General features: G+C 38.4%; 1 protein-coding gene and 1 long non-coding RNA gene across 2 annotated transcripts in view; one reads left to right on the forward strand and one right to left on the reverse strand.

Moving 5' to 3' along the window:
* Positions 1 to 5,585, forward strand: part of CPQ (carboxypeptidase Q) — a 519,617-nt gene extending 514,032 nt beyond the window's left edge. Inside the window, exon 8 of the mRNA XM_023183981.2 lies at positions 5,106 to 5,585. Coding sequence (XP_023039749.1) covers positions 5,106 to 5,269 — 164 coding nt within the window. The 3' untranslated portion in view covers positions 5,270 to 5,585. The remainder of the gene's footprint in view (positions 1 to 5,105) is intronic.
* LOC111520889 overlaps positions 1 to 24,751 on the reverse strand; it is a 508,845-nt gene that overhangs the window by 194,485 nt on the left and 289,609 nt on the right. The gene's annotated exons all lie outside the window — the stretch shown is intronic.

Genomic DNA, 24,751 nt, shown 5'->3' on the forward strand with positions numbered 1-24,751 from the left:
AAAAGGACTTTGAGCTTTTCTGCTGGGAAGTGTGGTTATCTGTGCCTTCTGGAGGTCAAGATGTCATCACCTGGCCCTGGTCCCTCTCACTTCTCCCCAGACTGGACCTCTTCTCCAGCTCTATACTAACCTTCATGGTTGTTCACACAATTTCTCCTTCAAGTTTTTTGGAGCATCTCCCTAAGGTGCAGCTCTAGTCACTCCACCTTCCTATTCATTCCCCGACCACCATGGCTCCACATTTGTGAACTACATTCAGTCTATTTTCAGCCTTACATTTACCTTCACAGGTGGTTGCCAACTTTATCTGCCAATGATTAGCCCAAGTTACCCCCAGTATCAACCAAACTGGAATGCTCACATGTTCTGTTCATCTGGAAACCTGTGCCTATAGCTGTCTGTTGACATCCTAAGTATTCCACCCCAGAACAAGGGGTTTATGGGAGTAGATACGGGAAAACTCTGGTACGAAGTTGTAAGAACTTGGGTTGGGCTCGGAGAAAACCTAGATGGCATCCTGGGGCAATGGAGGGCTCAAGAACAATAGCAATGTCCAGTCCACAAGACAGGAAGTAGGGGATTCAAAGAGGGAAATCCTAGCAATGTGGTTACCAGAAACACATAGAAACATCCCTCCCCTTCCCTAATATAGTTATTGGATATAATAATAATTGTCTTTTTATAATACATGACTTAGCAGGAGGCAAAATAAGGGAATTCCTCAGAGGTGAGAAATAATAGAAATAACGAAAATCTATAGAAGTAGGAAAACCCTGGGGCCTGGCATTTGTCTGCTAATCCCTGTTTGCCTAGAGCATTGTGTTTTAATGAGCAGTGAGTGCATCTAGGACAAGTACAAAACTTGGGGCCACTAGTGTACTTTATAAGATATTGATTAACTTTAGACTTATTAAGATGAATATGTAACCTATAATTTCCAAGGTCTCCACTGACAGAATTGAAATAAAACATGTAATTTCCAAACTATAGAGTTGGGGAGAAAATGACTGAGAGAAGGGAAAAAAATCAACCCAAAAGAAGACAAGAAAGAAAGAAAAAAAAGAAACCTAGAAAACACAATAAACAGATAGAAGCAAAAAAAAATTCAACTCTAAACTATTCATCAGAGAAACTCCTAAAAGTATGAGACAGAGAAAGGCTGCCAGTAAAACAATGGGAAAGGACATACCAGGGTAATACTCTGCAAAAAGAAGCAGGTGTGTCTATCTTAAATATTAGGAAAAACTAGACTTCCAGAACAAAAATCAATGCTACTGATGAATTTTCAATTTTCCAGGGATACCTAATTTTAAATTTCTATACCCCTAATAACATAACTTTGAATATATTTTAAAAATTACTGGAACTACAATATATTCAAAATCACAAAGGGACATTTTCACACATCTCTCTCAAAACTGATGGGTCGAATACACAATAAATCAGTAAGGAGTTAAAAGGTTTGAAGAACACAATTAAGAAGCTTGATCTAATGGACTTACACGAGCACTGAAAGCACATTCTCTTCAAATACACATGGAACATTTACAAAAATGTATCATATAATAGGCTATAGAGCAAACATCAACAAAATTCAAAGACTCTGTATCATACAGTCAACGTCCTCTAACAGTTAAATTAGAAATCAATAATGAAAAAATAACTTAGAAAACTTCATACTTTTGAAAATTAAAAAATGCATTCTAACTCATAAGTCAAGGAAAAAAGTCAAACTAGAAATTAATAAATATTTAGAACTGAATTGTCATGAAACTACTAATGGGAACTGGTGAGATACAGCTAAAGCAGTATCGAGGGAAGATTATAGCCTTACTGCTGATGCTAGAGACAAAGTACGTCTGCAGAGTAATAAACTGAATGTCTAACTCCAAAAATTAGAAAAAGAAAAGCAAGTAAATTCAAAGAAAGGGGAAGTAAAATAATATAAGCATAATATAAACTTAGAAGCAGAAATCAGTGGAAGAGTAACTACTAAATAATAGAAAGTATCCAAAAAATGAAAGTCATCGTCTTTTCTTTTTCTTCAAAATACTAATAAAACTGACAAAGCAAGATTAAAAAAAAAAAAAAAAAACGAGAAAACACTGATAATCAACATCAAGAATGAAAAAGAGGGCATCACTATAGGTGCTACAGACATCAACTAAAATTAAAAATAGGATATTACTGACAATTTCATGCCAATTATTTTGAGCATTTGGACAAAACTCACAAATTCCTAGACAAATGTAATTTCCATAGTTAATTCAAGAATAAGTAAAACCTGAATAGCCCAATAACCATGAAAGAAATTGAATCATTAGTTAAAATTGTTATAAAGAAAACATCCGACTTTGATGGCTTTGTTAAAAGTTCTACAAAATCACCAGGAAATAAATAATTCTAATCTTACACAAACTATCCCAGAATGTATATAAAAAAGAAGGAAAACCATGTTATGAATCAGACACATCCTTGATACTAAAACTGGAGAGTCACAAATAGAAAATGTAGGTTTTTCAAAATGAAAATTTACAATAGCAACAAAATATATAAGCCATCAAAGAAAGAAAACTAACAAAAGGTATGTAAAACTGTTATAAAACGTTAAAGACATTACAGAAGACAAATAGAAACATATATCAATACACCATTTTCATGGATAAGAACACAATATTCTAATAAAAAGATGTTAGGTTTTCCCCCAGTTTAAAATAGATATTACCACAATTCTGATCAAAATCCAAAAATACTTTTGGAGTATATTTAGATAATTTTAAAATTTATCTGAAAGAGCAAATGGTTCTGAATAATCAAAACACTCCTGAAGAAGAAGGAAGAGAAAGTGAGGGAATTTGTCCTAAGGGATATCAAGGATTCTAAAGTAATAGCAATTAAGATAGTGTGGCATTGTTGCAGAGATAGACAAATAGATGATTGAAACAATTAGCCCCAAAATAAACATATAAGGAAACTTAATATGGCACAATCAGTACCACAGATCAGTGGGGAAAGAGGATGTACTACTAATCAATAAATGTTTCTAGACAATGGAAAACTGAAAATAGAATCCTACCTCACACCCAACACAAAAATCATTTCCTATTCTGGGTGGGTGGAGAACTTAAAAATGAAAATAAAATCTTTTTAAAATTCAGAATGGAATATCAGAGAATATCTTTATAATATTAGGGTAAGGAAGGACTTCTTAAGACATAAACAGTACAAATCTTACAGGAAAAGATTCATAAATCCAACTACATTGAAAGTAAGAACACTTATTCATCAAAACACACACTAAACAGGGTAAAGAGATGAGCCACAAACTGGGAAATGATATATACAAACTTACTAACAGAAGAGTAGTATCTAAATTATGCCAAGAACTCTTACAAGTCAATAAGAAAAAGACAAATCCATTGAAAAATGGATAAAATGCATGAACAAGAACTTCACAAAAGAGAAAACACACATAAATGACCAAAAAATCCATAGGTAAAAACATACTTAATCTCACAATTAGTCTCACTTTTAAAACTGAGAATGAGCTAACATTTCACACTCACCAAATTTACAAAAATTAGTTTGACACTATCAAGTGCTGTAGACTATGTGAAGCAAGAGAATGACTCATATACTAACAGTGTAAGTGTAAATTGAAAAGGAAAACATTTTGGAATTGCATGGTAAAATTGAACACACACATACTCTATAGCCCAGCAAACCACTCCTACAATCAAAGCCTTGAGAGTGTGGGTAGCAACACATAACAGAAAACTGGAAACAACCTAAATGACCATTGTTGGTAAAATGGATAAATAAATACAAAGAGGTAATGTACTTCAATAAAACATGCAAATACTACAGCTGTACACAACAGCATAGATAAATCTTATCTATGTTTGGATGGAAAAAGCAAGCTGAAGAAATATATCTGGAGGATATGGTTCAAAAGTAGGCAATATTAAACTGTGTTATCTGTACATGTATATTTGTTATATATAGTCAAATACATATATTTGGTAAAGTATGAAGTGGTAAAACTGTAGAAAAGCAAGGAGTGATTAAGAGGCAAGACAGGATAGTGGGTACCTCTGGAGGGAGGAAAAGATCCACAATGGGCAGGGGTGTCATAAATGGGTTTCCAAGATACTGGTAATATCATTCTTGAATTGAATTATGGACATATATATATATATATATACACTTATTATTGTCACCCTTTATAATATACATTTACGTTCTCTACAATCTTATGTGTGTTTGGTATATTTCACAATAAAACAGTCAACCAACCAATCAATCAAGCTAGCTAGAGGCTAAAGAACTGCAACTAGAATCCGTAAGATGAGCCTAGTAGGTTTTCAAGGATAAATAAGAGACAGTGAAGTTTCCCTGAGGCTATGATCCTTGACTGAAACTAGCAAAAAGCTTCGCACTTGAATGAGAAGGAAGCTTTGAAGTGGGGCAGAGACTCCTGCTGGTGCCCTTGGAGGTTGCTGGGGACGTTATGACTCTAGGTAGTAAATGGATGATTTGAGAAGGAAAACTTGAACAAAGGGGTATTGACTTTCTTTTGTATCCAGGAAGGTACATGATTTGCAAATATGCAGATACAAAGAAGATGCTGTCTTTTTATAAATATGAGGCATTTGTCTCAGTTACTTATACAAATAAAAGTTTATTTTCCCTTATATCACTGGAAATCCAGAAGAAGGCGGTGCAGAGCTTCTTGAGAGAGTTAGCAATATTTTCTAAATGCAGGCTACTTCCACTCTGCCATTTTCAGTTTAGGGGTTTTTTTTTTGCCCCATGAAGCTCCAAAGTTCTCATCTGCCTTTAATGCAGCGTTAGGGGTATTTTCCCAACTCTTTGTCAACGAAGTTAAAGATTTTTCTAGAACTCACCCACAGCTGGGTACTCACATTATAGTCATCAGAATGGTGACACATGGACATTTCTTGCTGCAAGAGAGCCTGGAAAAGTAATTATTTTGCTATTGCAGACTGTATAATAGGAGCAGGCAAAAGTGAAGGGGGAGAAGTGTGTACTCAGCAGTGTCTGTCAAAATACTCCACTAAGAATTCTTCCTCTTTTATCTGCAGGAGCCAGTCTACTTGATGACTTATACAAGTATTTCTTCTTCCATCACTCCCACGGAGACACCATGACTGTCATGGATCCAAAGCAGATGAATGTTGCTGCTGCTGTTTGGGCTGTTGTTTCCTATGTTGTTGCAGACATGGAGGAAATGCTGCCTAGGTCCTAGAAATAGCAAGAAGGAAACATTTTCATGCCGCTGGCCAGGAATCCTGGCTCTGCAACTTTGGAAAACTCCTCTTCACATAACAATTTCATCTAATTCATCTTCAAAGAGCAACTCTATTTCATGTTTTCTGTTATTATCTTTCTTGATACTTTCCAAATTCTCTGATTCTAGAAAAAGGAATCATTCTCCCCTCCCTTCCACCACATAGAATCAACATATGATAGGGATCACAGCGGGGACATTTCTTTGTATCGCCTCTTAAAAACATCGTTTCCACTTTAAAAGTAAACACAATAAATTTTTGGAAGATCTCTGATTTTTATGTGTTCATTTATGAACATAAACATTAAATATGAAAATATTATGGTTTATATTATTTAAGGAGTAGAAGAATTACTCAATTTTAGTATGATCTTAATTGAATATATGGAGGCATTTGACTTTCTAATTTGTATATTTTCATATTATGTGAATTTTAAAAATGAACGTCGGAATTTTTTAATTTGCAGGTAAAAAGGATATTATCATTTGGGGAAAAAATCAAGAATATATAATTCAATTGCCTTATTAAAGATAAGTACTAGGATCTGTCACTAGATAAATAGCAATGCAATTTTGCATTTATGTTTTGTATATTTTACACAACATTTCCATGAAGTTGGTGCTTATTCACAATTTGCTGATGACATGATTGAAGCTCAGAGAGGCTCAATAATAATTACAGAGTCATCTAGAGCAAACACAGTAATCCCCATCCTCTCTGGAGCAAATTTCTACTATTTTTCCTCACACAACATCCAATATTCAATAAAAAATTACAAGACACACCAAAAAAAAAAAAAAAGAAAAATAAGAAAAAATGAACTTATTGTCAAGAGATAAAGCAATTAAGAGAACAAGACTAAGAGATGACCTAGAAGTTTGAATGATCAGAGGAGTTTAACCTATGATGATTATGTTAAAGATCTAGTAAGAAAAATAGACTGCACACATGAACAGAAGGGGAATTTCAGCAGAGTTGGAAACCATAAAATGGAGTCAAATATGTTAAAAAATGCAATGTCAGATATAAAATTTTTTTGTCAGACTCATCAGCCAACTGCACAAGGCTGCAGAGAGTCTCAGTGGACTTGAATATATGCCAATATAAATTATCCAAAAAGAGAAGAAAGAGTAAAGAAAAAAAATGCCAGAGTGAATCATCCAGAAAAAAAAATGCCAGAGTGAATCATCCAAGAATTTTGATACAATATCAAGTTGTTCTAGTATGTGTGTAATTGGATTTTCAGGAGAGTACAAAGCATCAATTGTATTAATGATAATAAAACGATTGAAAGGCAGAGTAGGATCTTTCATTTCTGATGAAGTAGCACACCAGTACTCTGGCCCTTACACTGAAGATGACTAAAAATGCTAGATAATATTTGAGAAACACCTTATTAAATATATGGATGAATTGATTAACAAGAATATTAGACAAAAGACTAAGTATCAAAAGACTATATACCAAGAGATACATAGAATATTTTTTGCTTTTTAAAGGTTTTGAAACTTTTAAATATATATATACATATGTGTGTGTGCATGCGTGTTGTTTTTGTTTTGTTTTGTTTGAGACAGTATCTAACTCTGTTGCCCAGGCTGGAGTGCAGTGGTGCAATCTTGGTTCACTGCAACCTCCACCTCCCAGGCTCAGGTGATCCTCCCAACTCAGCCTCCTGAGTAGTTGAACTAAAGGGTGCTGATTTGTGTGTGTGTGTGTTGTTTAGTTTGTTTATTTGTAGAGACAGGGTTTCGCCACATTGCCCAGGCTGGTCTTGAACTCCTGGACTCAAGTGATCAGCCTGCCTCAGCCTCCCAAAGTGCTGGGATTACATGCATGAGCCACTGTGCTCAGCTTTAAAATATATATATTTTTTAATTCCAATAGCTTTTGAGGTACAAATGGTTTTTGTTACACAGATGAATTGTATAGTCGTAATGCCTGAGATTTTAGTGCACCCCTCACCCAACTAGTGTGCACTGTATCCAATGTGTAGTTTTTTATCCCTCACCTCCCTCTTACCCTCCCCGCTTCTGAGTCTCCAATGTCCATTATACCACTCTGTATACCTTTGTATACCCATAGCTTAGCTCCCACTTATAAGTGAGAATATACAGTATTCAGTTTTCCATTCCTGAGTTACTTCACTTAGAATAATGGCCTCCAACTCCATCCAAGTTGCTGCAAAAAACATTTCATTCTTGTTTGTAGCTTACTCAGCAGTGTTCCATGGTGTATATATACCACATTTTCATCATCCACTCATCAGTTGATGGGCAGTTAGGTTGGTTCTATACCTATTCAACTGTGAATTGTGCTGCAATAAACATATGCATGCCAGTGTCTTTTGATATAATGACTTATTTTCCTTTGGGTAGATACCCAGTAATGGGGTTGTTGGATAAAATGGCAGATATACTTTCGGTTCTTTAGGAAATCTCTATACTGTTTTCCATAGAGGTTGTACTAATTTACATTCCCACCAGTAGTGTATAAGCAGTCCCTTCTGACCACATCCAGTCAATGTCTGTTGTTTTTTGACTCTATAATAATGGGCATTCTGGGGCCAGGCATGGTAGCTCGTGCCTATAATCCCAGAACTTTCGGAAGGCAAGGCAGGAGGATTGCTTCAGTTCAGGAGTTCAAGACCAGCCTGGACAATATTGTGAGATCTTTTTTTGTACAAAATAATAAACATAGAGAATAAATTAGCCAGGCATGGTGGCATGCATCTGTGGTCCCAGCGACTTGGGAAGCTGAGGTGGGAGGATCTCTTGATGAGCCCAGGAGGTCAAGGTTGCAGTGACCTGTGATCATGCCACTGCATTCCAGCCTGGGTGACAGCAAGACCCTGTCTCAAAAATAATAATAATGGCCATTCTGACTAGAGTAAGGTGGTATTTCACTGTGGTTTCAATTTGCATTTCCTTGATGGTTAGTGATGTTGAGCATTTTTAAATAAGTTTGTTGGTCATTTGGAGATACATAGAACATTGAACAAGCTTTTCTCTTTGAGAAAGTTTAAAGAACGTGGTAAACTTAAATTCCATTCAGAGATCAGGAGATTGTAGACAAATTCCAGATTCTGCCACATTAAGGATACTATAGAACTCCAACAAAAATGAGACCCCAAAATATTATACCTCAATACAGTGGTGAACAAAAATAACTCTCAGGTCTACAAGGAAAGTTACCATGATTGAGTAAAAGCTAAGTAGAGGGTGTGAAGAAATTCCCACTTATAAAGTTACAGAAAATATTAACTCACAACCAAAAGAGGAGGGAAAATCATAGCATTTTGAGCGAGAACAAACAAAAATATAAAGAATTAACTCATAGTGTCCTCTGATATTGGAATTTTTAGGTTAAAAGTATTTAAGCTATGTCCATTATTTCAAGGAAGTCAAAGAAGAGTTTGAAAGTAGAATAGAGAGCATGGTACCATTAAAAAAAATGACCAAGCATACTGTAGAAAGAACCAAATAGAACTTTAGGGAATATAAATTACACTAAGTGAAATTTTAAAATTAGGGGACAAATTTAACCAATTTAATGAGAGTTCATAAACTGCAAGAAAATAGTGATGGAATTTATGAGAATTTAGCACAGAATGACAAAGAATGGAAAACATAAATGAAAGGTTAAGAAATATGAAGGATAGAGTTATATTGTCTAATGTGTTTAATCAGGGTTTCAGAAAAAAGAAAATGGGACAAAGAATTATCTGAAGACATAATAAATCAAATTTTTTCCAGAAATAATGAGATACACAATATTAAGAAACCCAGTGAATCCCAAACAGAATAAACAAAAAGACGTATTTTAGAGAAACTACAGACCAGAAGAGACAAAAGAAGCTCTTTGAAGTAAGAGAGAAGAGATGGACTATCTTAAAAAAAGCAACAATTGGACTTTTAGCTAACTTCTTAACAGCAACAATGCAAGCCAGAAGACAATGGAATAAGATCTTCCACATGCTGAGAGAGAACAATTATCAACCTAACAACTCGGTGCTCAGGGAAAATATCTTTTGAAAACAAGGATAAAGTAAGGATATTTTTCAGACTAAAAAGTGAAAGAGTTGGCCAGGCATGATGGCTCATGCCTGTAATCCCAGCACTTTGGAGGGCGAGGTGGTTGGATCACCTGAGGTCAGGAATTCGAGACCAGCCAGGCCAACATGGTAAAACCCTGTTTCTACTTAAAAAATACAAAAATTAGCCGGGCATAGTGGCGTGTGCCTGTAATCCCAGATACTGGGGGACTTAGGCAGGAGAATCACTTGAACCTGGGAGGCAGAGGTTGCAGTGAGCCAGGATTGTGCCACTGCACTCCAGCCTGGGCAACAGAGTGAGACTCTGTCTCAAAAAAAAAAAAAAAAGTGAACTAGTTTACTACCAGCAGGTCTTCACTAAAGGAAATTAGAAAAAGTGTCCTCTAAGCAAAATTAAATGATTGTAGAGCGGACACATACAAGAAGTGAAGAGATGAGCTTCAGGCCAAATCAAAATCTATGTGTGACTTTCTAGGCCTGACTTTAAGCATTACAAAGGCTTTACCTGGCAGGCCTACTGGGAGAAAGCTGCCCTCTTGATGTGGTTTGATTGTGTCCCCACCCAAATGTCATCCTCAATTCCCATGTGTTGTGGGAGGGACCCAGTGGGAAGTAATTGAGTCATGGGGCAGGTCTTTCTTGTACTGTTCTCATGATAGTGAATAAGTCTCATGAGATCTGATGGTTTTATAAAGGAGAGTTTCCCTGCACAAGCTCTCATTTGTCTGCCACCATGTGAGATGTGCCTTTTACCTTCTGCCATGATTGTGAGGCCTCCCCAGCCACATGGAACTGTGAGTGTATTAAACCTGTTTTTCCTTATACATTACCCAGGCTTGGGTACGTCTTTATCAGCAGCATGAAAACAGACTAATACACCTCCCCACAGCAGATTTAGTGCTCTGCCAGTGGGTTACAGTTTTCCAGAAAGAGTTGCAGTCAAGGACTCAGGCCCCCTAGGGCAGCCACCCATTCCTCACTCAAACACCTCCATTCAAGGCCTCCTTATCTTATGACCAAGATACTTTCATCCACTCTGACCCAGTACTTTTCTAGTTCTAGACTTCCCCTGCTCCCTTCTGCCAGTTCCCTGGACCATAAAATGTTAGGAGTCATTTGGTTAGGGCTCTTTGTTAGTGAGATGATTTTCCCTGTCTGAACCGATTCATACGACCCTTGCCTACTGCCATTCCTTGAGGGAAAAAATGGAACGTTGGGAAGCTGGTGCTTGTTTTTGCCTCTTGTTTACACTATCTCTGTAAGTGATTAAGACTTGATTGTTACTTTCAGTTTGGCTCATTATTCTGACTAACCACCTAACCCTGGCCGCTGGACAGAAATTAAGAGCAAAGAAAGTGATAACCGTTTTAAACAAACATGGAATAAATAAAAACCACAATAATAAGGTGGTATTTGAAAAGAAAACAAGATGGAAAGAATATATTTCACTGGAATAGCATGTGAATAAGTGAAGTTACTGGAATTAGTGTTCTAAGGTCCTTGTGAAACTGCCTTTGCAAAGTTATAACAGTAAGAAAAACCTGACCTAGTTGACTCCATCTTGCTTCTAACCTCCAAGCTGTCCTTGGTCATTCCTGGACATAGGCCAAGATAACTTTGAGAGGAATTTAGTTTATAGTTTAACTTAGAAGCAAGAATTATAATAGTCCCTTCCTGAAACTAACCCTCTCCCTGTTCAAGGGCTGAAACTGCCTTTGTAAGACCAATGAAAGGCCACAAGATTAGGATTATAGGAGAGACCCAAGTTCTGCTAAAATGTAAGCATAGTTTCTATAATTTCTTACTGCTCAGGAGTCGTATGGCCAGAAGTTCCAAGATTTAAAACTTCCCCAATTGCTTCTATAGGTATCACTACTGTAGAACTTAAGACTGGGGAGGTTTTTTTTAGATGTTTTTCAGACTGATCCCACCCGGACTGATGACTCAGCTGGTCCTGTGGCTCTGCCCAGAGGTGGCCTCACTGCACAAGGACCATCTTCCAACACCCCTGTGATGGCATCCCCAACCAATCAGCTGCACCCATTCCCTAGTCCCCTGCCCAACAAATTGTCCATAAAAACCCTAACCTCCAACCCTTCAGGGAGACTGATTTGAGTGATAACTCCAGTTCTTCTGCATAGCTGGCCTCATGTCAGTTAAACTCTTTCTTTACTGCAATGCCATGGTCTCAGGCAATTGATTTTGTGCAGTGGGCAGAAAGAATAAATTTAGGAGCTCATATGGGATCCGCCCTTGTGGGTGCCTGCTTACAGTTCATTGGTCCCCCATAGGTCCGACTGACCTGGAGGTGAGGTCTGACAGCCACTTATTTCTCTGGAACTGAGGGTCTCTGCCAATGTCCCCCTGCAGCTGTCCTGTCAGTGAGGCACTGTCAACCCATCCTGCCCAGGTCTAACTATCATGTAGAAAGTTTCTGGAAGTCATCTTTAAACTGGTCTGGTGAGTATTCTAAGTGCAACCAACATCTCCTTCCTTCTCCTGACCTAGTTGGCCCCTTTTGTGGGTTCCAGTTAGCCTTTCTCTGTGGGTTCACTTGTATTGCTATAGAAGAGAATAAAGATATTGTCTAAATTTAGGCTTTGCTAAGTTAAATTTGAAAGTTAAATTTAAACATTAGTCAGGCATGGTGGTGTGCACCTGTAGTCCCAGCTACTTGGGAGTCTGAAGCACGCAAATCATTTGAACCCAGGAGGTGAAGGTTGCAGTGAGCTGAGATCGTGCCACTGCATTCCAGCCTAGGTGACAGTGGGAGACTCCATCTCAAAAGAAAAAAAACAAAAGAAAGAAAGAAAGTTAAATTTTCTAAGGTAACCACAAAAAGAGAGGTAAAGTGCATAACAACAAAACAACCTCCCCCACCAAATGAAATGAGAAAAAAAGGCTTAACAAATTTGATATCATATTCTGTGACCACAATGCCACTAATCAACTAAAAACATATATAAGTTTGGAAAATTAGAAATATAACTCAATGAAATAAATAAATGACTTAGTAAATAAATAAATTATTTAGTAGTTTATGAGTCTGATATGGCTTGGCTATGTCCCTACCCAAATCTCACCTTGAACTGTAGCTCCCATAATTCCCACATGTCATGGGAGGGACCCAGTGGAAGGTAATTGAATCATGGGGACAGGTCTTTCCCGTGCTGCTCTCATGATAGTGAATAAGGCTCATGAGAGCTGATGGTTTTATAAACGGGAGTTCCCTTGCACAAGCTCTCTTGCCTGCCACCATGCAAGACGTGACTTTGCTCCTCATTCGCCTTCAGCCATGATTGTGAGGCCTCCCCAGCCATGTGAAACTGTGAGTCAATTAAACCTCTTTCCTTTATAAATTACCCAATCTTGGGTGTGTGTTTATTTGCAGTGTGAGAACAGAGTAATATGGAGTCACAGAAAAAATTATAATTAAAATTAAAACATATGTACAACTGAATAATAGCACACACACAGACAACACTTTCAAATCAAAACTTGTAGGATGTAGGTAGGCAGTTTCTTAGAGGCAAAGTTACAGTTCAAAATGATACAAATTTTAAAATAAGCTAATAAACCCAAAGAAATAATTAGGGATTATTATTTATTCCCTAATTATTTGGGTTTATTCTGCTATCCTTTTTTTCTCCAATTAAGAAATAGCAGAATAAACCCAAGTAAAAAATTAAGGAATAAACAATAAATATAAGTAGAAGTGCATGAAATAGATCACAAGCTTTCGGTAGAAAGGATCAACAAAGCCAAAGAGTTGGCTCTTTGAAAATACTGAAAATTATGATTAAAAGCTTTATGCCAATAATTTGGAACCTTGAAAAAATTCACCAATTTTTAGAAAAAAATGTGATTGCTTAAATGAGTTGATGAATAAACTTAATATTTTAATAGCTCTAGAAACATTAAATAAATTGAATCACTATTTTAAAATGTACCTTCCACCACATAAATTCTTTAGTTTTATAAGTAAGTTCTCCCAAACTTTAAATAATTTCAATTTTACAAAATTATTTTAGAGTACAGAAGAGGGACTAATTAATTCTAAGCTCATTTTATGAGACTAGTACAATCTTAACACCAAAATCTAATTAAGGACAGTTTGGAAAAATCACAAGCCAATTCCACTAATGATTATAAATGAAAAAAATTGAGCAAAATATTAACAACCACATCTATTAGTGAAAGAAAAAGAGAATAAATGATGACAAAGTTGAGTTTCTGCCAGATATGCAAGATTGGTTTCTCATTAGAATATCAGTTAATTTAATTCATCACATTAACAAATTTAAAAGGGAAAAGTTATCCAATCATCTCTAGATGCAGAAAAAGAGTCACATAAACCTAAAATCCATTAATGGTAAAGATGAAAGAAGACATCCTTAACCAGATAAAAAGCATCCACAAAACAAGCTAAAGAAATATCATAATTAACATGAAATACTGAAAATATTTCTTTTAAGGTAGGAAATAAACTAAGGATGTTCAAAGTAACTACTTCTATTTGGTAGTACTTGGATATTCTAGCTTCCACAGACAGAAGAGAAAATGCATAAACAAAGGAAAGGAAGAAAGAAAACTGTTTCTATTTGTAGACAAATATGATTACCTACATTGAAAATTCAAAAGAATCTACAAAAAAAGTATCATAATTAAAAATGGGGATTAAGAAGTTTGCTCAAGAAAAGAAATTTTAAAAAATGAAAAATATTTCTAGACAAACACTTAGAAAATGCAACTAAAAAGATATCATTTACATTGGCATCAAATAATATAAAATGTTAGCTGGGCTCATTGGCACACACAAACATTCCTGTAGTTCCAGCTACTAGGGAGGGATGAAGCAAGAGAATCACTTGAGTCTAAGAGTTCGAGGCCAGGCTATGCAACATAGGAAGACCCCTGTCTCTAAAAGTAATAATAATGTAAAGAATCTAGAAAAAATTTTTATGATAAGATGTGAGATTCTTTTATGGATAAAATTATCAAACTTTATTAAAATATATTAAAGTAGAGCTAAATAATTGGAGATATACGCCATTCATGTTTTGGAAGACTCAGTAGTAAATGTTCATTCTCCCCAAATTTATCTATGGAATCAACACAGTCTCTATCAAATTTTACAATGGAGTGTTGTGGCTTTGAGTTCTTGATTTTGGTTTGTTCGTATGTTCATTTATTGAATGTGTCAAGCAGAATCTAAAGTGTAATTGGACTACTAAGGACTATTAATAGCCAACTATTTCTGAAAAAGAAAAAGTAGGGGATTGTAGCCCCTTAATTCCACTTTCATTCAAGGCAAGATTGTACTTTCCTGATCTCTTGTAATTTGGTATTACTATGTACTTTTGGCAAATTAACATAAACAGAAATCAGCAGGTGTTTTGTTTTGTTTTGGACTTAACTATTTGGTGTTCAATGAGAAGAGCTTCTACACAGGACTTATAGAAAAAGAGTAAAGCCCAAATATTAAGCAACTAAAACTCATGTTTCAAACAGATCATACACATCTGAGTGGAAATTGTAAAATTCCCTGTATGAATTGCCATATTGTCTCTTTCTCCAAGGCAAATGGCAATGTTTCAGATAATGCCTGCTCCACAAGCTTGGATCCAGAGCAATAACAAAGAATGACAGAGCTTCCAGTTTACTCACAATGGAAGTGAAGCATGACTAAGAAATAAATTTCTGTTGTGCAAGAAACCAGTCTTGCATATCTGGCAGAAACTCAACTTTGTCATCATTTATTCTCTTTTTCTTTCACTGATAGATGCGGTTGTTAATATGTTGTTCAATTTTTTCATTTATAATCATTAGTGAAATTCACTTGTGATTTTTCCAAACTGTCCTTAATTAGATTTTGGTGTTAAGATTGTACTAGTCTCATTTTGTGGAGGTTTTGTTGCCACAACATAATGTAGCCTATTCTGATTTTTTATCTTGTCTTGCCAGATATCAAGACTTAACAACGTAATGTCTTTAAGATGGCATAGCATTGGCACAAGGATAAATGAGTAGACCAGTGGGACAGACTTAGAGTTCAGATCCAGAACCACGTGTGCAAAAACTTGATTTATGACAGGTTGGTATAGATGATCTGTTAAAAAAAAAAAAAAAAAAGGTGGACTTTTCAATAAATGTTACAACAGTTATCTATAAGTAAACGATTAAATTGGACTGCTACCTCATACCTCCTCTGCAATCTTTTTGTTAAGAACAGTTGGAAAACAATTGGTTGTTTCCCTAATTGAAGGGCACCAAGAACAGTGCCCAGTACATAGTCAGTCCACAATATATGTCCCCTGATTGAGGAATGTTAGCTGTTCTATTTTACGGCAAATTCATTTCTCAGTTCCATTCCTCCTTCATTCCTTTTGAAGTAATGATGGAAACAAAGTGAAAATTCCCATCAAGAAGCCCTGTCAAGAGAGAGGTAGCCTGAGTGCCTTTCCAGGAAAGTCTTGGAATTCTCTTAAGCGAGGAGAAAGGCTTAGGAAGGAAATATGGAAACTACCAAAGAGGCAGGTCATTATCACAATTATACTTTAGGTGGTATCACTCATATCCTATCTTCACGAAAGGAAAACAAGTGGTCAGAAACGGAGACTTGTATTGGAGACACCACTCAGTAGCTCACATGAGTAATAATTTCTACCACGGTGGGTATATATATAATATACCCATATATATTATCCATGTAAAATATATGATACAAGGATGTATTTTGAGTGATTAATATTGGTCATGTAGCTTACAAGATGGTGTCTTCCAACTCAATCCAAAAGACAGTCAGTCACTCCCAGGTTCATGTTGGATTCAGAAATGTAGCATGTCCTGATTCTTTAACCAAGCTCAATGAGGTGAAATTAGAGCAAGATTAGGGTTAATCTTGCCCCACTACTAAAGCTCAACCCTTCTAAGTACTCTTGATGCTCTATTAATTATGTTGTTTCTCTATGACTGAAGGAACAGGAGCTCCTAGTATTATTTTCTATATTCCTTCCAGATGGGTCTTTCCCTAGTCTCTGATCATTTCCGCAAATGCATGCACTGATCAGTACTCAGCTGAAGTTGTGGAAAGGTGGGACTCTCTGCAGCTCTCTGGCCTTCTCTGTGCGTGTGGAACTATCCTCTGTGACACTATGTCCTGTGAATTCTAGCTGCCTCAGCCTCTCTGGACATTCACATTCCTCTCTTCAACTCATGATGGTTCCTGGGCTCTGCCTGGGTTTCCCTTCCCCACATTGCAACTGGAAACTCTATAAGGAAGTAAGCTAGGGTCATCATAGTGCTCACCTCATTCATTTTCTGTCTCTTGGGCATCATTGCTCTTCATTTCCTGATGTCTGATGTCTTCAACACTGTTATTTAAAACATTGTATTTGGATTTTTTTTATTGTTTCATGCATAAAGGTAAGTCTGATCCCTGTTACTCTTACTTGGTTGGAAGTGGGTGTCAGACCACTAATTTTTGTCTGACGAATGTACTTATATTCCTTTTACATTTAATGCATTTTGATTCATTTTCTTCACAACTTGAAACCAATCTGGGTATGTAGATTCAAAGAAATTTTGTGAACTGTCCAAAGTCTGAGCTGAAATGCTCAAATATGCCAAATTGGTTTATCATTAGAATATGAGTTAATTTAATCCATCACATTAAGAAATTTAAAAGGGCAAAATTATCCAATCATCTCTAGATGAAGAAAAAGAGTCACATAAAACCTAAAATCCATTTATGGTAAAAATTAAAGAAGACATCCTTAACCAGATAAAAAGCATCTACAAAAAAAAAAAAAACACTAAAGAAATACAATAATTAACATGAAATTCTGAAAACATTTATTTTAAGGTAAGAAATAAGCTAAGGGTGTTCACAGTAACTACTTCTATTTGGTAGTACTTGCATGTTCTTGGTATCTATGAATTACCACAGTTCAAGGATAATCTGTGGTTCATCTGGTCATCATTATTGGATTTCAAGGGTTATTTTCTAGAAAAGTTATATCCAGTTTTATAATTAGCATTAAAAATTCACAGGCCGACTGATTGCCTCTTTTTTGCTTTCTAAGATGGACATTTATGTCCTATTGGACTACATTTCTTCCCTTTCCTTCAGGAATAGCAAAGAGTAACTTCTATAGGAACACTGCCACACCAATGAGCTCCACCTCCCTTTGACTTGGGGCTGCTGTGCTTTCTGCTTATCAGCTCTGAGCAACATATTAGATTATCCCCATAGACGGTGGAGCCCAGAGTAAGTCAAATTCTGTATTCTCCACTCACTGCTACCACCACCTACCCCAGTCACTCCAGAATTTTAGGTTTCAGAGTAACTTTAGAAGAGAGAAACTCACAAAGTTGTATTATAGTCTCATAGTTCCACCAGCTGGCAAGATCGTCATTTCCTCCCCCACTGCCTCCTGAGTCACTATACCCTTCTAGTTCCTCCGGGGAGCTAGACCCTTTCTCCGCCTCCCACCTTTGGCATAGGGTTAGGGATTGTACCCCCATTGCCTTATCCTACAAGTGACTCTGAAGAAATGGATCTTATTTGTTCTCTCTGTAAAATAGTCTGTTTCCTTAGCAATAAAAAAAAATTATATGGGGCCAAATGATAACATAAATGGTCCATTTTCTAGCTGGGCCCCTTTACTGCTGCCTTATTAGAGGAGTATGGAGGGTCTGGGTAAGGGCGACAATGTGACTGTGTGCAGGTAGGGGAGCATGCTGATGAGTGTGGTTATTAATAGCAATAAGAGTAGGGGAGGTATGAAAAAGTACGTGGGAGTTAGAAGAAGAGAGGGTGGAAGAAAGATGATACAGTTTGGATGTCTGTCCCCTCCAGACCTTATGTTGAGATGTAATCCCCAATGCTGGAGGTGGGGTCTGGCACGAGGTATTGGGGTCATGGGAGCAGAGCCCTCATGAATGGCTTGGTGCTATCCTCACAACAGTGAGTTCTCACAATATCTGGTTGTTTAAAGGTGTGTGGCAGTTATCCCATCTCTCTCTTGCTCCCACACTTGCCATGTGAGACATCTGCTCCCCTTTCCCCTCCCACCATGATTATAAGCTTCCTGAGGTCCTCACCAGAAGCAGATTCTAGTGCCAAGCTTCTTGTACAGTCTGCAGAACCATGAGCCAATTAAACCTCTTTTCTTTATAAATTACCCAGTCCTAGGTATTCCTTTGTAGCAATGCAAAAAGCCTAATACAAGAGTGGCCTGTAGAGTTACTTTCCTCTCATGAAAACTCCACCTGCACATCATAATTGCTAAGGTGTACCAGGCAATCTTGGAGTCTGGCACAAGCTACTCACTAACTACAGCTACAGGCATTTTTAAGTATGATTCTCTTCTTTTCCATACATTTTAAAAGAACTGTTTATCTGCTGAGAAATTGTGTATCATTTGCATGGTGGCCTATTTTCTATGCATGCAGCCGCTTTCCAATTTGACTTTAGGGTCAAGTTGCTTTTCTGATTGATTTAGCTGAGTAGACTTAAGTGCAAATTGAGAAGAGAAACCCATTTAAATATCGTATAATGTGAAAAGGTGAAATCTGTCACCGAAAAAAAAGGAGGAAGCTAGAGGGAAAGAAGGTCGATTGCTGATTTTGCCCTTGACATTGTTAAGATGTGGTTTTGAGGGTTTTACTGTGTCTGTGGATAATTTGGAGTTTACGTTCCCCAGAGTATTCCACCCTCCTCACAATAATTACAGTAATGACACCAAGAGTGTCTTAAAAATTCTCATACATCTACACTGCATACATTACATTGCCGCACACAGTCCTATTTGCTCAGTATGCTCCTTTCGTAATAATTTGAGCTGCTTCCCATTTACCTTGAGTAAATATCAAACAGATTTTGATATCTATATCTGTCTCATGAAATATACATCCTCTCTAACTGTGCCCAAATGATTAACTTACAGCTATGTGATGATTAGCATAAAAATCTCATCACAACATGAGATAGAAATGTTATCACTAATTGCTGTTTGAAGTGAAGAATGTTTTCTGCATAGAAATTAATGATGCATGCTTACTTCTCTGTTAAACTAGAAAACCCAAGACTGTTTTTGGAGAAGAAAGAAATTACCTTTGAGGTTGTGTGGGGTTTTTTCCTCTCCCTTAGATGATCCACAGTTAACCAAAGGAATTGTGGAAGGCAATGGCTAATGAAGTTCCATGCATAAATGAGACAGATGCACTCAGCCCTGATCAAATCAAGTCTTGCTATCAATCCATGACTCAGCTATTCAACTGCAGGCAGTGACTCTTTCCCTGGGTATGAGAGCCTCCCTGTAGCCTTGAAACTTGACTGATAAATGTTCTTATGTTTGCAGCATATCCTAAGAGTGTCCAGGTTCTTTAGAGAACCTGACGGTCTTTATATTATTGGTGATCATCCTGGGCCTGCTCAAGCAGCCACGCAACTATCTATGAGTTGGATGGTACCTCAGAAAGCCTTGCTTTATTTTCTAGATTTAAAGAACATTGAGCTGTGACTTAGATTTTGACAATAAAGTCACGCCCTGGTCCAATAGTTATCTTAATTCTAAGTACCAGCCAGTCTATCACAGAGATTGCAATGGAACATGAATTTTCCACAAGCTAAGCTTGTCTCTGAGATTCTGCCTTGCCATCCAAATCATCATCATCATTATCACTCATACTTATGCTGGGCCAATCATGCTGCTAAAAACTTAATGTGCATTTTCTCAGTTAATCCTGACCCAATGCAGTGAGGTAAGTCCTATTTTAATCCCCACTTTAGAGATGAAAAATCCTGGGTATAGAGCTTGTAAGTAAGATCACAGAACTGACCAAATTTGACTAAAATCTAGACAACTCAAAACTAAGTATCTTCCTCAAACATACTTCTCTGAATAGTGAGCTTTCTAATATTCCCAGTGTGAATATATCCAATCTAACTGGTGCATTTTCATTTTAAGGAATAGAAAGTGGGGTTTGAGCAGTGCCATGCTTCAGCCCAGGAAAGAGGGGACCCTGCCCTGAGCCCTGTGCTTTAGAGGGTCCCATGTATCAGAAAAACACACCAACAGTAAATTTACTGAAGGATACATGGATGCTTCTAGCACCAGGGATCTGACACTCAGGGCTGGCACAGCATGAATCTGCATGAATCGAAGTGTTCACCTCCAGGCTAATGCCATTTAGGCTCCAAAGAAAGGTGGCTCTCAGGTCCTGCCTTGGAGAGAAGACTGTGTCTGAATGTTGTGAAGACGGACGTTGCTTTAGAGCATGAAGATTTGAGGAACAAAAGTATTCAAGAAGAATAGACAAATTCATCAACTTGTCAAATCTTTCCTCTCAGAGAGCACAAAATCAATAGGTTCTCACATAAGGGAGTATTGTTTCCCAGAAGTGAAGAGCATCTATTCTTTGGATTCTTGTTATGCTCCAATTTGTGGTTCCAAGGGAACTCGTGAATTAGCATGGCAATTGCAATAGTTGTACATGGTGGCATTTTGCATTGTTTAATATTTGCAATGTTAAATAATTTTTACTTATAAATTTGATGTGTTTGTCTAGGTATAACACTTCTGAAATGCGATATCCATAATTTACACTGGCAACAAGATGGGCATTTTCTTTTTTTTTTTTTTTGAGATGGAGTCTCGCTCTGTCACCCAGGCTGGGGTGCAGTGGCCAGATCTCAGTTCACTGCAAGCCCCACCTCCCCGGGTTCACGCCATTCTCCTGCCTCAGCCTCCCAAGTAGCTGGGACTACAGGCGCCCGCCACCTCGCCCGGCTACTTTTGTGTGTGTTTTTTAGTAGAGACGGGGTTTCACTGTGTTAGCCAGGATGGTCTTGATCTCCTGACCTTGTGATCCGCCCATCTCGGCCTCCCAAAGTGCTGGGATTACAGGCTTGAGCCACCGCGCCTGGCCAGGATGGGCATTTTCATACTGGAATTGCGCAGTTTTACTTCGTGAAATTAATAATATTCAGCAAACATTTTAAAATCCAAGTAGAGAAAGGTTGCTTTATTTAAATATCTTAATTTAAAAATTTGATCTGTGTTAATTATAGCTAATAATTCCCCTTCGGCCAGGCGCGGTGGCTCACGCCTGTAATCCCAGCACTTTGGGAGGCCGAGACCGGTGGATCACAAGGTCAGGAGATCGAGACCATCCTGGCTAACCCGGGTGAAACCCCGTCTGTACTGAAAATACAAAAAATTAGCTGGGCGTGGTGGCGGGCGCCTGTAGTCCCAGCTACTTGGGAGTCCTGAGGCAGGAGAATGGCGTGAACCCAGGAGGCGGAGCTTGCAGTGAGCCGAGATCGTGCCACTGCACTCCAGCCTGGGTGACAGCAAAGACTCCGTCTCAAAAATAATAATAATAATAATAATAATAATAATAATAATAATAATAATTCCCCTTCATGGCCGGGCGCGGTGGCTCATGCATGTAATCCCAGCACTTTGGGAGGCTGAGGACGGTGGATCACGAGGTCAGGAGTTCAAGACCAGCCTGGCCAAGATGGTGAAACCCCGTCTCTACTAAAAATACAAAACAGCCTGGCATGGTGGCACGTGCCTGTAATCCCAGCTATTCCGGAGGCTGGGGCAGAGAATTGCTTAAACCTGGAGGGGCGGAGGTTGCAGTGAGCTGAGATCGCACCACTGCACTCCAGCCTGGGTGAAAGAGCGAGATTCGATCTCAAAAACAAAAAGAAAATAATAATAATATTTCCCCTTCATTCAATAGTTAACTTTAAATTATTGTGTTAAAAATTTTGTGTTAGCCCCACCTGGCAAGATGGCCGAATAGGAACAGCTCCAGTCTCCAACTCGCGGTGCCAGTGACACAGAAGACGGGTGATTTCTGCATTTTCAAGGGAGGTACCGGGGTCATCTCACTGGGGAGTGCCGGACAATCGGTGCTGGTCAGCTGCTGCAGCCTGACCAGCGAGAGCTGAAGCAGGGCGAGGCATTGCCTCACCTGGGAAGCACAAGGGCAAAGAGAATCCCTTTTCCTAGCCAGGCGAACTGAGACACACAACACCTGGAAAATCGGGTAATTCCCACCCCAATACTGCGCTTTAAGGAAACGGGCACACCAGGAGACTGTACCCACACCTGGCCGGGAGGGTCTCACGGCCACGGAGCCTCCCTCATTGCTAGCACAGCAGTCTGTGATCTAACCACAAGGCAGCAGCGAGGCTGGGGGAGGGGCGCCCACCATTGCTGAGGCTTAAGTAGGTAAACAAAGCCACTGGGAACCTCGAACTGGGTGGAGCTCACAGCAGCTCAAGGAAACCTGCCTGTCTCTGTAGACTCCACCTCTGGGGACAGGGCACAGCTAAAAAAACAACAGGGGAAGCAGCAGAGGCCTGTGCAGACCCGAACGACTCTGTCTGACAGCTTTGAAGAGAGCAGTGGATCTCCCCACACAGAGGTTGAGATCTGAGAACTGACAGACTGCCTGCTCAAGTGGGTCTCTGACCCCTGAGTAGCCTAACTGGGAGACATCCCCCACTAGGGGCAGTCTGACACCCCACACCTCGCAGGGTGGAGTACACCCCTGAGAGGAAGCTTCCAAAGTAAGAATCAGACAGGTACACTCGCTGTTCAGCAATATTCTCTCTTCTGCAACCTCTGCTGCTGATACCCAGGCAAACAGGGTCTGGAGTGGACCTCAAGCAATCTCCAGCAGACCTACAGCTGAGAGTCCTGACTATTAGAAGGAAAACTATCAAACAGGAAGAACACCTATACCAAAACCCCATCAGTACGCCACCATCATCAAAGACCAGAAGCAGATAAAACCACAAAGATGGGGAAGAAGCAGGGCAGAAAAGCTGGAAATTCAAAAAATAAGAGCGCATCTCCCCCTGCAAAGGAGCGCAGCTCATCGCCAGCAACAGATCAAAGCTGGTCAGAGAATGACTTTGACGAGATGAGAGAAGAAGGCTTCAGTCCATCAAACTTCTCAGAGCTAAAGGAGGAATTACGTACCCAGCGCAAAGAAACTAAAAATCTTGAAAAAAGAGTGGAAGAATTGATAGCTAGAATAATTAATGCAGAGAAGGTCATAAATGAAATGACAGAGATGAAAACCATGACACGAGAAATACGTGACAAATCCACAAGCTTCAGTAACCGACTTGATCAACTGGAAGAAAGAGTATCAGCGACTGAGGATCAAATAAATGAAATGAAGCGAGACGAGAAACCAAAAGAAAAAAGAAGAAAAAGAAATGAACAAAGCCTTCAAGAAGTATGGGATTATGTAAAAAGACCAAATCTACGTCTGATTGGGGTGCCTGAAAGTGAGGGGGAAAATGGAACCAAGTTGGAAAACACTCTTCAGGATATCATCCAGGAGAACTTCCCCAACCTAGTAGGGCAGGCCAACATTCAAATTCAGGAAATACAGAGAACACCACAAAGATACTCCTCGAGAAGAGCAACTCCAAGACACATAATTGCCAGATTCACCAAAGTTGAAATGAAGGAAAAAATCTTAAGGACAGCCAGACAGAAAGGTCGGGTTACCCACAAAAGGAAGCCCATCAGACTAACAGCAAACCTCTCGGCAGAAACTCTACAAGCCAGAAGAGAGTGGGGGCCAATATTCAACATTCTTAAAGAAAAGAATTTTAAACCCAGAATTTCATATCCAGCCAAACTAAGTTTCATAAGTGAAGGAGAAATAAAATCCTTTACAGATAAGCAAATGCTTAGAGATTTTCTCACCACCAGGCCTGCCTTACAAGAGACCCTGAAGGAAGCCCTAAACCTGGAAAGGAACAACCGGTACCAGCCATTGCAAAAACATGCCAAAATGGAAAGACCATCGAGGCTAGGAAGAAACTGCATCAACTAACGAGCAAAATAACCAGTTAATATCATAATGGCAGGATCAAGTTCACACATAACAATATTAACATTAAATGTAAATGGACGAAATGCTCCAATTAAAAGACACAGACTGGCAAACTGGATAAAGAGTCAAGACCCATCAGTCTGCTGTCTTCAGGAGACCCATCTCACATGCAGAGACATACATAGGCTCCAAATAAAGGGATGGAGGAAGATCTACCAAGCAAATGGAGAACAAAAAAAAAGCAGGGGTTGCAATCCTAGTCTCTGATAAAATAGACTTTAAACCATCAAAGATCAAAAGAGACAAAGAAGGCCATTACATAATGGTAAAGAGATCAATTCAACAGGAAAAGCTAACTATCCTAAATATATATGCACCCAATACAGGAGCACTCAAATTCATAAAGCAAGTCCTTAGAGACTTACAAAGAGACTTAGACTCCCATACAATAATAATGGGAGACTTCAACACTCCACTGTCAACATTAGACAGATCAACGAGACAGAAA

This window comes from Piliocolobus tephrosceles, chromosome 7 (assembly GCF_002776525.5).
Source record: "Piliocolobus tephrosceles isolate RC106 chromosome 7, ASM277652v3, whole genome shotgun sequence".
NCBI classification, from domain to species: Eukaryota; Metazoa; Chordata; class Mammalia; order Primates; family Cercopithecidae; genus Piliocolobus; species Piliocolobus tephrosceles.